This window comes from Barbatula barbatula (assembly GCF_947034865.1).
Source record: "Barbatula barbatula genome assembly, chromosome: 22".
NCBI lineage: Eukaryota > Metazoa > Chordata > Actinopteri > Cypriniformes > Nemacheilidae > Barbatula > Barbatula barbatula.
The window spans coordinates 20465859-20482309 of record NC_136785.1 but is presented as its reverse complement, the minus strand read 5'-3'; the positions used below and the strand labels follow the sequence as shown (position 1 = coordinate 20482309).

The 16451-nt window shown below is 38.5% G+C and overlaps 1 protein-coding gene across 1 annotated transcript in view; it reads right to left on the bottom strand.

Moving 5' to 3' along the window:
- The window catches only part of stk32a (serine/threonine kinase 32A), a 60035-nt gene extending 43857 nt beyond the window's left edge, over nt 1-16178 (bottom strand). The window contains exons 1-5 of the mRNA XM_079487502.1: nt 15880-16178; nt 14643-14773; nt 12329-12384; nt 11111-11262; nt 4354-4527 (exon numbers count right to left, since the gene is read on the bottom strand). Coding sequence (XP_079343628.1) covers nt 4354-4527; nt 11111-11262; nt 12329-12384; nt 14643-14694 — 434 coding nt within the window. The 5' untranslated portion in view covers nt 14695-14773; nt 15880-16178. The remainder of the gene's footprint in view (nt 1-4353; nt 4528-11110; nt 11263-12328; nt 12385-14642; nt 14774-15879) is intronic.
- Nucleotides 16179-16451: the final 273 nt, after the last annotated feature.

Sequence of the window (16451 nt, the reverse complement as noted above, 5' to 3'; positions counted from 1 at the left end):
CGCAAGCACGATGTCAGACACTGTAATATTCTCTGGCCCCCTCCCGCTTATCGTGGTGATGAGATACATAGCAGATTATCATATCTAAATGGCTGGTTGTTTGAGTGGTGCCTGCAGAATGATATAGTTTTTATAAATAACTGGAAGAGTTTTGAGGGCAGACCTGACCTGTTGAAAAGAGATGGTCTCCACCCCTCCTGGGCTGGAGCTTCTCTACTCTCTAGAAATATGGCACATAGTCTTAATGCTAAAACTTGACTCACTGGGGCCCAGGTCAGGGAGCAGACTGAATGGCTTAACCAACGGTCTGCTTGCCGTCTCACGTTGCAGAACACACATAATACACAACATGCGATAATACTTTCTCCCAAACATCATAAAATAGAGACTGTGTCTGTCCCCCGGATTAGCAAACATAAAATAAAGCGTAAACCTCTCAAAGGTAATTTAATTAACGTTAAACTAGCTAAACATGAACATAATACAGATAATCAACTGTTACGACTCGGATTGCTAAATATTAGATCTCTAAAAAAGCACTTTTTGTTAATGATATGATAACAGATCATAAAATAGACATGCTCTGTCTCACAGAAACATGGCTAAAGCCAGATGATTATATTGCTTTAAATGAGTCTGTCCCCCAAGATTACTATTATACACACGAGCCTCGCCTAAAAGGCAGAGGGGGAGGTGTTGCTGCACTTTACCGTAACTCTTTTAGCATTTCCCAGAAGTCTAATCCTAAATACAATTCTTTTGAAGTCATGGTACTTGATGCATCAACACCTAATAATAAGGACAAAACATCTTTAAAATTTACTCTGGCTATTGTATATAGGCCTCCAGGTCACCACACAGATTTTATTAAAGAATTTGGTGGGTTCTTATCAGAACTAGTACTGTCTGCAGACAGAGTCCTTGTTGCTGGGGACTTTAACATTCATGTAGATAATAATACAGATGCTTTAGGAATGGCTTTTAAAGACACTCTTAACTCCATGGGCGTTAGTCAACATGTGTCAGGACCTACTCACCTTCGTAATCATACTTTAGATTTAATTTTGTCTTACGGTATAAACGTGGTTGATGTTAAAATCCTTCAGCAGAGCGAAGACATCTCAGATCATTATCTGGTATCATGCTTGCTTCAATACCCAATGGTGGCAAATCAAACTCCAAGTTACAAATATTGTAGAACAATAACTTCGACTACAAAAGGTGCGTTTCTTGATAATTTGCCTGAATTGTCTCAAATCTCTAGCATGAGTAATAACGTTGAAGATCTTGACTTTACCATTGAAAATATTAATGCCACCTTCTCGGAAACGCTAGACATAGTTGCTCCCCTGCGCTTAAAGAAGATTAAAAATGACAGACCGACACCGTGGAAAAATGAACACACTCAGGCTCGAAAAATGGAGCGCAACTTTAAGAAGACTAAATTAGAGGTATTTCGTACTGCCTGGAAGGATAGTACAAGAAAATACAGGAAAGCCCTAAAAACGTCTCGATCCGCCTACATTTCATCATTAATAGAAGAAAACCAAAATAACCCTAGGTTTTTATTTGATACAGTGGCTAAATTAACCAAAAATAAATCGTCAGCGACTTCTGATGCTGTATACCAGCATAGCAGTGATGATTTTATGAACTATTTCACAAATAAAATCCAAGATATTCGAGAGAAAATTATAACTATGCAACCAGATGCGAAACCCGCTGAACATATGACTAACTACAGCACCCCTAAGGAGAAATTATGTTTATTTTCTACTATAGATCACGATGAACTATCGAAAATCATTAGATCATCTAAATCGACTACATGCATGCTAGACCCTATCCCTACAAATCTTCTGAAAGAGATGCTCCCAGAAATTATAGATCCTCTACTTAGCATTATTAACTCATCTCTGACATTAGGACATATGCCTAAAGCATATAAGGTGGCTGTTATAAGGCCCCTTGTCAAAAAACCCCATCTGGACCCTGGAGAACTAGTTAACTATAGACCTATTTCGAATCTACCTTTCTTTTCTAAAGTTCTGGAGAAAGTAGTCTCAACTCAAATATGTTCCTTCCTCCAAAGGAATGAGATTAATGAAGATTTCCAGTCTGGATTTAGAGCACATCACAGTACAGAGACTGCTCTGATTAGAGTTACAAATGATCTGCTTATGGCGTCTGACCGAGGTTGTATCTCCTTATTGGTGCTGCTAGATCTTAGTGCTGCATTCGACACTATTGACCACAGCACGCTCCTACATAGACTTGAAAATGATGTCGGTATTAAGGAAATAGCTTTGAAATGGCTTAGATCTTATTTATGCGACCGTTTCCAATATGTAAAAATAAACAATGAGGTATCACGCAAATCGCAAGTCCAGTACGGTGTACCACAGGGCTCAGTATTAGGGCCTATGCTCTTCGCATTATATATGCTACCCCTAGGAGATATAATAAAGCGACACGGAATAAGCTTTCACTGCTATGCTGATGATACGCAACTTTATATTTCCTCGAAGCCTCACGAAACACAGCAATTCCATCGAATAGTGGAATGCATAGTCGATATAAAAAAGTGGATGAGTAGCAATTTTTTATTACTGAACTCGGACAAAACTGAAGTGCTACTTATCGGACCGAAAACCGCCCTACGTAACAACCGAGAATACTGCTTAACTATTGATGGATGTTCCATAAAACCCTCATCTTCAGCTAAGAATCTTGGCTTTATATTCGATAGTACTCTGTCATTTGAGAACCAGGTCGCCAACACCTGTAAGATTGCGTTTTTCCATCTTAAAAATATATCTAACCTACATCATATGCTGTCACCATCAGATGCAGAGAAGCTTATTCATGCCTTTATGACATCAAGACTAGATTACTGTAATGCACTATTAGGTGGTTGCCCTGCAGGCCTATTACAAAAACTCCAACTGGTCCAAAATGCGGCAGCTCGAGTTCTTACACGTACAAAAAAGTATGAGCATATTAGCCCGGTTCTGTCAACCTTGCACTGGTTACCTATAAAGCATCGCATACATTTTAAAATCTTGCTTATTACCTATAAAGCCTTGCATGGTTTAGCTCCTCACTACTTGAGTGAACTTCTTACGTATTATAGTCCATCACGTGCACTACGCTCTCAGGCGTCAGGTCAGTTGGTAATCAAGTGCAGGCGGCAGATCCTTTTCTTATCTAGCGCCTAAACTTTGGAACAGTCTTCCCTGCAATGTCCGGGAGGCGGACACACTCTGTCAGTTTAAATCTAGACTAAAGACGCATCTTTTTAATCTTGCATACACTACATTATCATAATATATGTATTTCAAAGATCTAGGCTGCACTAGCTAGATCAACCGGAACCAGGGACACTTCCAATAACAACTGATGCATTTGTTGCATCAAAGAGTGCAGAACAGTGCTCTACTCTCAGCCAGTCTTGTCTCATTGTTCCAAGGTTACAAGAGCGGAGCGGGCAGGGCGCAATCCATTCCTAGACCTGACAAAAGCTGGACGAAGGACGTGGCGACTCTACAAAACTTCAGCCACTATTAGATTATTAATGATAATTTGAAATCTATTTTTTTTATTTTGCCTTGTTGTGCAAGCACTGTTGAGCTTGTGCAGAGGCAGCAGTTTTTGCCAGAGGGGAACTGGAATCCCCTGGTTAGGCCTGGTTTTCCTCCGAGGTTTTTTTTCTCCTCCAATGGAGTTTTGGGTTCCTCGCCACCGTTTGCATACTGTTTTGCACTGTTTTGCCTGGCCGGGGGGGCTGCTAGAATTTGGTTGTCTTATTTAATTAACACTGCATATAGGAATTTATTGTGTGTCTGATATTTGACCTGTGTTTTGAATTCCATAACCTTTTATGTTTTACTTAGTCATTTTTTCTTGTACAGCTGCTTTGTAACAATGAAAATTGTAAAAAGCGCTATATAAATAAAGCTGACTTGACTTGACTTGACTCCTTGACCCAAGGACTACATGTCCCATGAACCTCCACACTCCCTCACCTGCAATCACCCTCATCATCAGAACTGTAGATATTCACTCCTGCTTGTCCTTGATCTGGGTCTAGTCTCTGTTCTTGTGCAGTATTCTGTTGTTATTCATTCTCCTGTTTACTTGTATTTTTAATGAAAGTTATTTGTGTTGGAAGTCTGTTGTGGCAGCTGTGACACTAATATTCATAAATACTATGTTGTAATGGGGTGATATTGACTGTTCTCTGTGGCAAAAACACACACACCAGCCCCCACTACAAAAGACAACATATAGGACTAATGTGTGTAGATGGAATGAAATACAACTCAATTCTCTGATGATGAGAGAATGATTTACCTGTGGATGATGCGTTTGTTGCGTAAGTAGTGCAGAGCGAGGGAGATTTCACACACGTAGTGTCTGACTGTGTTCTCTGTGAAGTGCACATTCTGTTGCAGGTGATACCGCAGATCTCCACCCAAAAGAAGATCAACCACCATGAACATGTCTTCTTCATCCTGAAACGAGTACCTGCCATAAACACACCAAAGATTCCATCACTTCTGTGTCTCTTCCAATGCAAATATCCAGTCTGACAATAACACTGACTAAAGACACGCAGACACAGTCAAGAGCTTTGACCTTTAACGTCACAGTGGTTTTGTTGATAAGCCTGATTTCCATGTGCCGTAATTTAGAGAGAGAAATGACGTGTCATCCAGTGAGCAGCGGACCATGTGGATCAGTGAAAGTTTTCCTCTTAAACCCCATTCACAGCTCTGAGAGCAAACTTTACTCAAGACAAGAGCGAATCTTAAACTAAGAGAAAAGGCCAAGGTGACTTTGCTGCGATGAATGACGTCAGCAAGCTCACTAACAGGCCTACCCACTGACACAAGTTAGGAGCTACTTTAAGCTTTCATATGTTTTGTGAATTATTACACTTGTATAATATTTGATGAACAGAGGCATATTCTGAAAAGACTTTCAGATTATTATTTAACCTACTAAATATGATAACGTGAACGTAATCTTAAATCTGCAAAAGCACATGAGCCGAATGAAAGTATTGGAGATGTTTCCTGGTGTATGTATGTATGCAGTGGTCTGCAGTTGCTCGTCCATCAATGACTGAAGATGTTCTCAAGAGGTCTACATCAGCAGACACACATTTTAAAAAGACATTTAGTCATGATTCTGCCTCTTCTGGTATTGTGGCAGAATCATGACAGACCCACGTGTTTTGTGTGAGACAGACATGGCCTTGTTTGTATTTGACATGCCATGCTCGCTCTCACTGGTCTCGTCTTTTTCCCCGCCCTCCTGTCTCCTCATTATTGATTGTTAATGATTTAACAACCCTATTTAATGCCCTTATGTTTGCTGTCCTGCGTTGATTGGTTTTGCTTTGTGCCCTGTTTATGATGCTCCGTCATTACACTATACTGTATCACCACCTACCGCTGCTTGCAATTGGGTTCAATGTCAAGTTGTTCCTGACACTCACTCTCTGTTGACATCTATTAAAATGACTCTTTCATTTCATAACGTGACAAAATGACATGAGATTCTGTTTTACACATTTTTTGGTGTTCTGAATAAACCTTGCTGTATTATTGTAAATAGTCTGTTTGTATAGACCAAAACGTAAACAAACATTATGTGGCCTAAACTAAACATCTGATAGACCTCTGCAAAGAATCTATAACTGTTGACTATTGTGTTCATTTAATTGAATACAATTCATATAAATTCATATTTATACAAATTAAATGCAAAATAAATTGTTACATTCGAACCAAACACAGACCAGAACTTAACTTCGGGCCAGTGCATGTGTCCGATGAAACCATGTATAGGCCTATGTATTGTGGCTTAGGAAGTTGAACAGATCGAGTTTATGGTGCTTTTCTGACCATGTTATCATTGTGAATATAAATGAATATTATTTAAAATAAACATTTCTGTTTCACAGAATAAAAATATAGAAAATCAGTAAATTATGACAGAATCAGTACAGTGTTGCACATTACTGTATAGTGTAGCAGTGATCCCCAACCCTAGTCCTCGGGCACCGCCTTCCAGAAGGTTTTAGATGTCTCCCTATATATGTAGAACACCTGATTCAAATCCTCAGCTGTTTAGTGCGTTAACTAGGGAGATTAATTAACACACTAACCAACATTCAGAGTGGGTTAAAATGAGGTATTTTACATAGGGAGACTAAGGCTGCGTCCAAATAGCCCTACGTGCGGTCTTGGCCACTTGAGAGCGCGTGTACGCGACAGGAAGTAAGAGCGCAAGTCTGTCCAATGTCTTAAATCCGTAAAGCGCAGTGCCCTTAACTATCTGCAAAAGCGCTGCCGAGCTGCATTCAGGGCTCAGTGTATCCCAAAATGCATCATGCTCTGGATATGAATCAGGACACTTTTTGCTTTTGCTCGGGTCTCGCAAGATGTTGCGGAAACCTTTCCAGTATAAATTATAAAACTACTTTTTAAGGTTTTAACTTTATTAATTCAATGTTTGGCTAACATGTGTTTTTCTTTGGTTTTTGCCTTTTTGGGTACAGCTGCTTTGATACCAGACAAATAAAGCAGTATGAAAATAAATCTTACTTGACTATATAATTAGATATTTACAAATAATTTTGTAGTGTAGTGTAGCAAATTTTATTGCTGAAAACTTCAGAATTATGTATTTTTTAAAACCCCTTTTATCACATAATTAGAAACATCACACGAATTAACGTTACATATTTGCACTTGCTAAGTGTGTCACAACGGTTTAAAAAAGTACTACATGCTCACTTGGGAACTTCAACCATAGCATAGCATAGCATCTCATAGCATAGTACAGTGCAGTACAGTATAGTATAGTGCAGTGTTGTGTAGCGTAGCTTAGTTGTGACCAGAAGGTAACCGGTTGGATCCTCAGGGCCGGTGGGTAACAACCGAGGTGCCCTTGAGCTAGGCACCTTACCCCTACTCGCTCCCCGGGCGCTGCAGTGATAGCTGCCCACTGCTCCGGGTGTACGCGTGTTCACAACTCGCTGTGCCTGTGTTCACTACTCTCTGGATGGGTTAAATGCAGAGGTCACATTTCAGGTATGGTTCACCATAACTGACAAATAGGTCACTTTCACTTTTCTATATTTGAGTGCAGTGATGCGTAGTGTAGCGTTCCATAGCATATCATAGTACAGTATAAGACAGTGTATTATTGTATAGTGTGGCATAGTTTAGTACAGTACAGAATAGTGCTGTGCTGTACAGTGAAGAACAGTAGAGCTTAGTACCACTAGCAATTTAAAAAAGTCTGTAGAAAAACACGAGGTAAGACAAATAACACAGTGATGGAAACTACCCAATTGCTAAAAAGCATTTATTTTTCTATTAATAAAATAAATGAGTTTTGAAAACCTTCTACTTGGCAAAAAAAAACAACCTTAGTTTAATAAAAAATATACGGTGTGTTGAGGTTTAAGAGGCTTTCATTTGGATGGATATCAAGTCTCAAAGTTCATTTTGCGTGACGGTCAAAAATGTGCTGCTGTTCCTCTTATTCTTTGCTTCAGTCCACAGAAACACAAAACGAATCCACCGAAACCAAACAAAAACCACAAAAGCCTCATTGTCCTCATAATCATACAGTTCTGTTTCATGTCTTAAATTGTTGGCTTGACATTCTGTGTGTCTGTCTTGTTCTCTCTCTATCTTGTAATGTGAGGAGGGGTGTTTTGGTTGCTATACAGTAAGTGATGGATGGGGGTGGTAGATCCACTGTTGAGTCGAGTTAACTTTGAACTTGAGCCGCATGAATGAGATTTCTGTGGATTCTGCCATTGTAAATGTCACGGTAACTTTATTCTGCTGTAAAATGATTAACATCTTAATTTATTCATGAATTCGACCTTTCTTTAAATACGTGGTACATTACTGTACATTTGGTAAGAACAGTAAGAGTAAAGGGTATTTTTCAAACATACAGTATTATGCAGATTGTTAGATAAGGGAAAGGCTGGATTCTTTATTATGCGTAGGTCTTATATCACATTTCCCTACATGGTTATTGTGGCCGAAATAATTCATATATACATATATCTATAGCAATATCGTTTTAAGAAATAAATGATGTAATTTCATCTTTAATGTAGTTTATTTTTTCTTTTATTTCATCAGGGAAACACAGAGGCAGAACATTTTTGTAACCATTGTGACTCTTAAGGCAAACTTTGAAACAGATTCTGAAATCTTTGCAATATTACAATATGTGAATGATTAACACATTATCGTGGCGGTTTCATATTCAAATATTTGAGCTTGTTTATTTAAATTGAGTTAATTAATTAATTTAGTTACAATTTCAAATCAAGCTTATAATTAACATTAAATGTTCATATGGCATTTAATATTATATCCTGTTTACAGGTACTTTAATGTTGAAAAAATAGAAAAAGACATAAAAACTGCATTTCAACCTGAGCGGAGCGGGATAATACAAAAAGAAACAGACAGAACAAAACAAAATAATAGCATCTGGCTGCAGAAGTGCATCCCTCCGCTTCCTGTGCAACTGACGCCACTTGCAGTCGACACACTGCAACGATTTGCAATTGACACAAATAAAACGGAAATGACTTTCCAAACGAGGAATTATCACTCTACAACTATCACAAGAAATATATAGTGTAATATTATTTTTAGCATTTAAATAAGGACTGTTGTAATATACAGTATACTGTATAACAGCAAAGTCTATCACCAGGTGGGCAATTCCAGTGTATGGATGTGACATTTTACTGACGTTAATTCTTAGAGAATGTCAATATTATCAATATATTGAATCATCTGTTTATATTTGACTAAACCCCTGATGATAGAGTCCAGACATCAGTCTATGGACGAGCTTTCCATTGAAAAACATAGTTATGGATGTGACAGAAAACACGTTTTGGAGAGGCAACATGGATCCTAAACGGAACATTTCCCTTCAATTTAAATAAATTATATTTATCTTATGGAAATTATTTGAGTTTTTATTTTAAATTTACAATCTACTTATTTCCATTACTGGATAAGCTTTAATATATAGTCTTACAAAACTAGATACACTTAAAAGCAAAAGAAGCGATGCAAAAAAAAACAATGGCACATTATGCAGTTTCTTTAGTTTCAACTTGACAGAACACTTTCAGGGTCATGATGTCCACAACGTGTTCAAGGAATACTGTACGTGCATATCTTCCATTTTTAACATTGGAAAAGTTATTGCGGATCGAATATTCGAACATGCGTGCACATCCCTATCGGGAAAACAGGGTTAATATGACACCTGTAGTTGAAGGAGCTTTTAGTTTGCTATGTTGGCCTTTGGTCAATCTGCTTATAATGAGAAATAATGAAGTCTTTATCTCATTGTGATTACTTTTCTTTTGGTTGTCTACGGTTTTGTGTCTTACAGTTGTGGAATGACTTCAATTGTCATTCTTGGGTTAACTTTCCCATAATATAAATAATAATAATAATCATTACGTTTATATAGCACTTTTCTTGGCACTCAAAGCAAAGGGGAATCTCCTCAGCCGCCACCAAATGCATGTAACACCAGTTTTAAGGTTAAGTGTTTTTAGGATTGTTTTCCTGATCTGGAACACATCATGTAGATGAGTGTTGAGAAGGTAGGAGAGGTGATGTAGATGATCTATGTGACATTGATTGACAGATGTGTCTGTGTGTGTAATGTCTGCTCAGCTGAAGCTGTCACTGAAGGACCAAATTACAGCATGATGCTGAGAAAGCGTAAGGTGTGAATCCACTTTCCTATCCAAGCAGAATTCTGTGAGAGATTGATTCACCTTCAGTACATCTCTCCAGTGAAGCTGAGTCAAGAATCTGAATTACAAGACCACCGTTCACAGCAGATCATCAAAACCAACGTGAAAGTGCTTATGGTGCAGCAGATTATCATTACAACACCTCAAAAACACCTATCGGAACCATCAGAACAGAAAACGGCAGTCATAGTTTCTAATGCTCTTATTGTGAACCTTTGAAGGATTAGAGGGTCATTCTTGACAGGAATATTTCATTTGATAAAGGTTCCTGTTTAATAAAGTAAGAATCAGCAACACTCTTAAAAACAAAGTGCTTAAAATGTGTGAAGCCAAAAAGAACCTCTTGTGAAACAGAAAGGTCCTTCAAATGTTAAAGGTTCTTTATGGGATTGTGAAGCTCCATCTGCCCTGACCTGATGTTTTCTACATTTAAAGAGTCATTTACTCACTTCACTTCATTCTATTGTTTTTTGTCATTCTTTGTTTACGGTGTGTGTGTGTGTGTGTGTTTTTAGGGAGAACAGTAGTGTGTATGTCGTTTGACCTTGAGTGTGTGTCGGAGCAGCAGAAATGTCCTCCTCCTCCTCCTCCTCTCATCTGCAGCACTGCGGGTGAACATTCACTTCAAACCCCTGCCAACAGCATTAACATTCACCTGACTCGCTCACATTCATCGTGCCATACAGCCACACTATTATTATAAGACGCCGTGTGTGTTTCTCTTACCACTCTTGGACATCATTACATATTGATTTATTCACGTGTCATTTACTCATTCATGCGCTCTGAGAGAACATACTGGTGAACCAATATATATATATATATATATATATATATATATATATATATATCAGCCAGACCGTTTGATGGACTAATATTTGACCACTTTTAGAAGGCCATCAGCCAATAACCATGTTTGCTCCTCTCGTCATCTGCTAGCTTCCATCTTTCAACACAAAACCATAAAGGAAGAGAACACATTGAGAAGAAGAACAGCATTCTGTCTGCTTCCTCTCAATGTGCTCATAATCACTAGACATCAGAACGACTGTGACGGTCGGTGACCCGAGTTCAGCTCCTCATCCCTCCTGTCATTCCCAATAAAACAGCATCATGAAGTGTTATGAGAAGTGCATGTGAGTGTCAGTTTTGAGTCATCGGTGCAGGGCTTTAGTTTCTTTCTGCTTCTGGCTTGTTAAAACACTCCCAGGTCATTGTGTTAAATCCAGCACAGTGAGGGGACAGAAGAACAGAAGATTGTTTACAGTAGTCACTCACCAGATGTTCACCAGGAAAGGATGTTCAAGCTTCTGCATAATCTGAAGCTCTTTGAAAACATTCCGCACTTCGTTGCGCTCGACACACTTGAGTTTGTTCATGTACTTCATGGCATACATCTTCTTGGTGTCCTTCTTCTGAACAATGCATACCTATAGAAGAAGAAATCAAAAACATTCTCACTATTTACATTCCCAGATCAATTCAAATAGAACATAAATATCTCATTACAGTAATGTTTACCCGAAAACATGTTGTGCTGCTTTGTTAATAAACCTCTCACGAACCCTAACTGTCGAATATCATAGTCATTTCCATTCGACGTGTCTCATTTGAGCATTTTATCATTATATGCAACATGTATGCATATCTGAACATTCTCATGTCTTTTTTGAAAAGGGATAGCTGTCCGGGCACTTTATGGATGTACGAAATAGTCCACAGGAAGACTATTTTTGTTACATTTTCTTTGGTTTATGCTACAGCCGATTGGAGCATGTGAAGACAGCAAGACATTCAGTACCCTTTGGGAGCAAAAAGTTAAGCGCTGATGAGAGAAATGTTTGACTCTCACAATGAAGTTGGAAATCTATTAAAAAACACTCTCAATTTCAAACCATCTCTAAATGCAGAGTTAATATCCACCGTGTATATAACATCATCACTGAAATGAAGTGCACAAACAAACAGCTCAACTTCTCTCACTATCGCAAGAGTAACAAGCTGCAGCTGCAGGCCCACAGCGCAGCCAATCTTGACGGGACGCGGGTCTTCCTATCGCTCGTCGGTTGATGTATGGGCTGGTTTATTTCTTTCACCTTGCTGTGCTCGTGCTTTTCCATGTGAACTGCCCAATATGGCACTAAGAAAAGTTGTTACGAAACGGATTTCATGTTCGAAAGAAACCTGCACGAACACTGGGGGAGTGTATCGAGCTCAGGAACGTCAAGCATGAGAAGCCAGCACGTTTAACATTGTAAAGAAGTCAGAATGCATGAAACACGCCTTTAATAACATCGTGGGCTTGTAAACACTGTTAGTCTGAATACAGTATAGTGTGATTTAACTTGTGTTTAGGTCGACGTGGCAAATTTAATCTGGGTCTGTTCACTGAATCTTCTAAATGAAGTCTTGATCGATGAAGAGAGTCACAGCGGATTTCCTTGAGATTTAAATGAAAAGAATGTGTTTGTAGTGAATATACGAGCAACAACTTACCTTCCCAAAACTGCCTTTTCCAATGGCCCTCAGGATCTGAAAGTGGTCGAAGTTGACTGTGCATGAAGAGAAAACACACTTCATCATCATCATCATCATCATTCGAGAACATGTTTAACATTCAAGTCAAGTCAATTTTTTTTACAAGTTTCATTGTTATAAACGCAGCTGTACAAGAAAACATTGACTATAAGCAAAACATAAAAGGTTATGGAAGTCAAAACACAGGTCAAATATCAGACACACAATAAATTCCTATATGCAGTGTTCATTAAATAAGACTATAGAATTCAAACATCATGTGTTGAGACTCAGTGCTAGATGCTTCTTATAGCTATCTGAGTATTTGCTTGGCTGTTGTTGGTGGAAACTAGGGAGTTAGTAGAGAGAAGGATGATTTACATTTACATTTAGTCCTTTAGCAGACGCTTTTATCCAAAGCGACTTACAGATGAGGAAACATTGGAAGCAATTATAACAACATAGGCAACAAAATACATAAGTGCATCAAACTAGTCCATTTTGATAGGATAAGACTGAAACCAGTCCTCTATTGTAACATTAACACATGATGAGGTTGTATTGTGTAGAGCGCTGTGACCTGTCTCATCTCTCAGTCTGTGTGCTGTTTGCTGACAGCAGCTTCAGTTTGTTCAGCATTACAGATAAACAGTTGATTCATCCTCCCTCCGTCTATATTAACACTGCATATCTAACACAGCTTCTAATCTAAAAAACACCACACCACATCTGCTTTACCTATTGACTTATTTATAAATAAACTAGTCATTTGTGCTCTTTGTAGGGCATCATTTAGTTGCAAATATGCAATATAAGTCAAATGAAGTCAGTGTCGTGGCATAACATTGAACAATGACGTTGAATGATGTTGTTAAATATGTTTGTCTCCTTCAGTTATAACACTAATTGCATAAATATTGTGTACATATTGTAATGGCACTTTGCATTCTTAAATTCAATCTTTGCTTTGGATCCAAATGGTGTTTATATCTTAAGCATAATAAATGTGGAATTATACTTGGATATAGACATAGGTTTAACACTTGAGCTCTTACAGAATATTCCCTACAGTCACACACTAACTGTCATTCTCAGCATCACTACATGACTTTTCACTTTTAATATTCATATGGATCTGAACAGCATATCAAGTATGTATTAATACAACATTCATATTAACAATACCATACCTTACTGAAAATGAGATCAATTAAAAAATGTAAAAATCCCAAACAATGTCTTTATTTTTTGTGTGATTGTCATGTCATAGTTATGTTGTGACATGGAAAATATACAGTGTGCGCATTTTCCCAAAGTCAGAGTGTAAAAACCCTGCAGCCCGTGTGTCTGAAGTGATCTCTAGGGCAAAGACTGACACTCTTTTTAAGCTCACCTCCAGAAGAGTCAAAGGCGTGTCCTAAATAAACCTCCCATCTTTAAAAGGTATTCTACCACAACATCAGAACTGCTGCCTGAAGATGTTACGCTTGCAGTTCATCATCACAAGTCCTCTATCTTCATTCTGCAGACAGCCACTGTAAGTGACATTACATTGCTGTCTATGGGGGGAGTCAGTAAACTCCCAGACCTCATCAAAACTATTTAAGGCTGTGGTCAGATATGAACATATGAACACAGCTTCTTTTTTGAAGCTGCTAGCATGTGTTTTTATATTATTATTGGAGTAAACAAAAAAGTCCTGAGCGCTTTATTAAACGCCAGCGCCAGCGCCTTTTTCTGCAGCTCAGAGGGTATTTTGAGGTTGAATAAAGTTCAACTTTTGGCCCTATGTCAAGCACCTTTTTTCAGGAAAAAATAAAACGGCGTCCGGAATGCCGGTTGGAGCATAGTTATATTCACTTATGATTGCATTTCTAGCATGAAATGAGTATTGTAGTTTTTACATATGTGATTGGTAATTGCAAAGTCGCTTTCTGTTTATAAATGAAGCCGGTCTGAACCTGTTTCTCTAAGCTGCCTTCGTGCACAAACGATGCCTCCGAAGTCATTACCAGCCATGTGTACTTTTTTTACAAAAGAAACACCATTACAAACATCCGAAGTCAAATGTGAACACAGCCTAATTTGTGTTTCGAAGACTAACGGAGGTCCTAGAGTTATCGTACCACTTTTTTCAACCCGATTTTCATTTTATGGCGGAGCAGGCCTATCCCTTCGATGATTTTCACTGTCGACTGACTGATTTCATCTCTTATGTCCTTGTTGAAGAGACAGTTATTAAGATGCTGTAAGTCAAATCAAATGTGTTTGCATGTGTGTCAATAATTCTTACCCTCTGCCGTGTCATCATCGACTGACGTTCTGCTGGATTGTCCCAGTCCCATCTCGTCGTAAGAGGTGATTTTAAAGAAGAAACATCCCTGTGCTGGTCAATGAGGGTATAAACCTCTTCAGTACATCCACCTGTGACAGAACACATGAGAGAGATGAAGTGAACTGATCTTGTAAAGGCAGCTTTACCTCTACTTTATCTGATTGCATTTTACATGACATTACATGTTACATTCATGTATTCAGAGCTGGCTAGCAATGGATTTAATGTCATCTGGATGACGTCATGACATTCCAAAAATCAAGTACTTGTAATTAGAGTCAAAGAGAATTGTAATCAGACAACGGTTACTGTATTATTCACAGACTGGAAGTGAGTTGTTTAGTTAGTTTCTCCGACCTACCGCTTACTGTATATACAGTATGTTTATAATTCCTTATGTTTTTTCAGCAGAGAGGAAAAAGGCACACAGAGCATTTGATGGCTGGACGTATAGACACCGCCGTGAGATGAGATCAGTGATGAAATATATGATCAAAATAGTCTTTCATTCAACTGAACATCACAAAATGCAAAATAGCTTTAATGGATGTTATTTTATAAATAATAATATGACGTTAAAGTGGCCGTTTCACCATAAACCTCATCGTGCTGATATCACCAGACAGCTCAACCAGAAAACTTGTGAGTTCTTATCACACCCGTAATAGACATCACTTCATTTCTACACTATTCACTGTAAAATATATTAAGGCTCTTGTTGGTAATACAGAATGAAATATATTGTAAATCTGTCAAAAATGATCCTGCTTCGATATAAGTGATATCAAATATTTCAGTCAAAAGTTTTTGATTTGTAATCCAGAAGTCGTGTTTGCATGTCTACCAACTATATATATATATATATATATATATATATATATATATACACAGTCACTGTATACCTTTTATATGTTTTCTATCTCATTCAGTAAAGTACAATAATCTTTCAGAGATTTGACTCCTATCATGATATTTTATCAAGAGTTAACATGACGAGCATTTGAGGTTATTCAGTGTCAGATGTCTGTAAAACTTATTCTGAATGAGTCATCGACAAATCATCGAAGCGATTCACAATCATATGTAGGCGACGCCACGACAACAGCCCGCACAATAACCGTCTGAACGCACATTATAAACAGAAGCGTTCGGTATACCGTAGACCTGTGGCTGATGATGAAGCAGAAACACTTACCGCATTACATGTCCGTGGGATTCGGTCTGGTGTCCTGTCACGATGAATGAAGCGATCTCACTCACTCACACTCACTCACACACACACACGCACACACACACACACACACACACAGTGATGTCCGATCACAGACGTTACCACACAACTTCTGCACCGCAATGCTGCGCGAGACACCTTGCAGAGATCAACTCAATGACACGCGCGCGGGGCGGGAGCGCGCCGCGCACACACACACATATATATACACAAATATACTGAATAAAGACAAACGCGCGTCATCCGATCACCTGTCTGATCTCACCTCAGTGTGCGTGCGCGAGAGCTTGAGCAGAATGATGATGATGATGTTGTTCGTCAGATGTTGTGTACTCGCTGGTTTTCGTTGTGTGCTGATCTGAACTTTTGTGATTCTGTTGGAGAGTCCGCATTGCTTTTAGGACCAGATAACACTTGAATATACCGGTGTGGGAGAACTACACGTCTTGTTATGACGTACTGTCGTTTGTCCAGATGCGTTCATTCACTTTAAAAAGAAAAGAAAACCACATGCGTGTCCTAACACATTCAGTAAA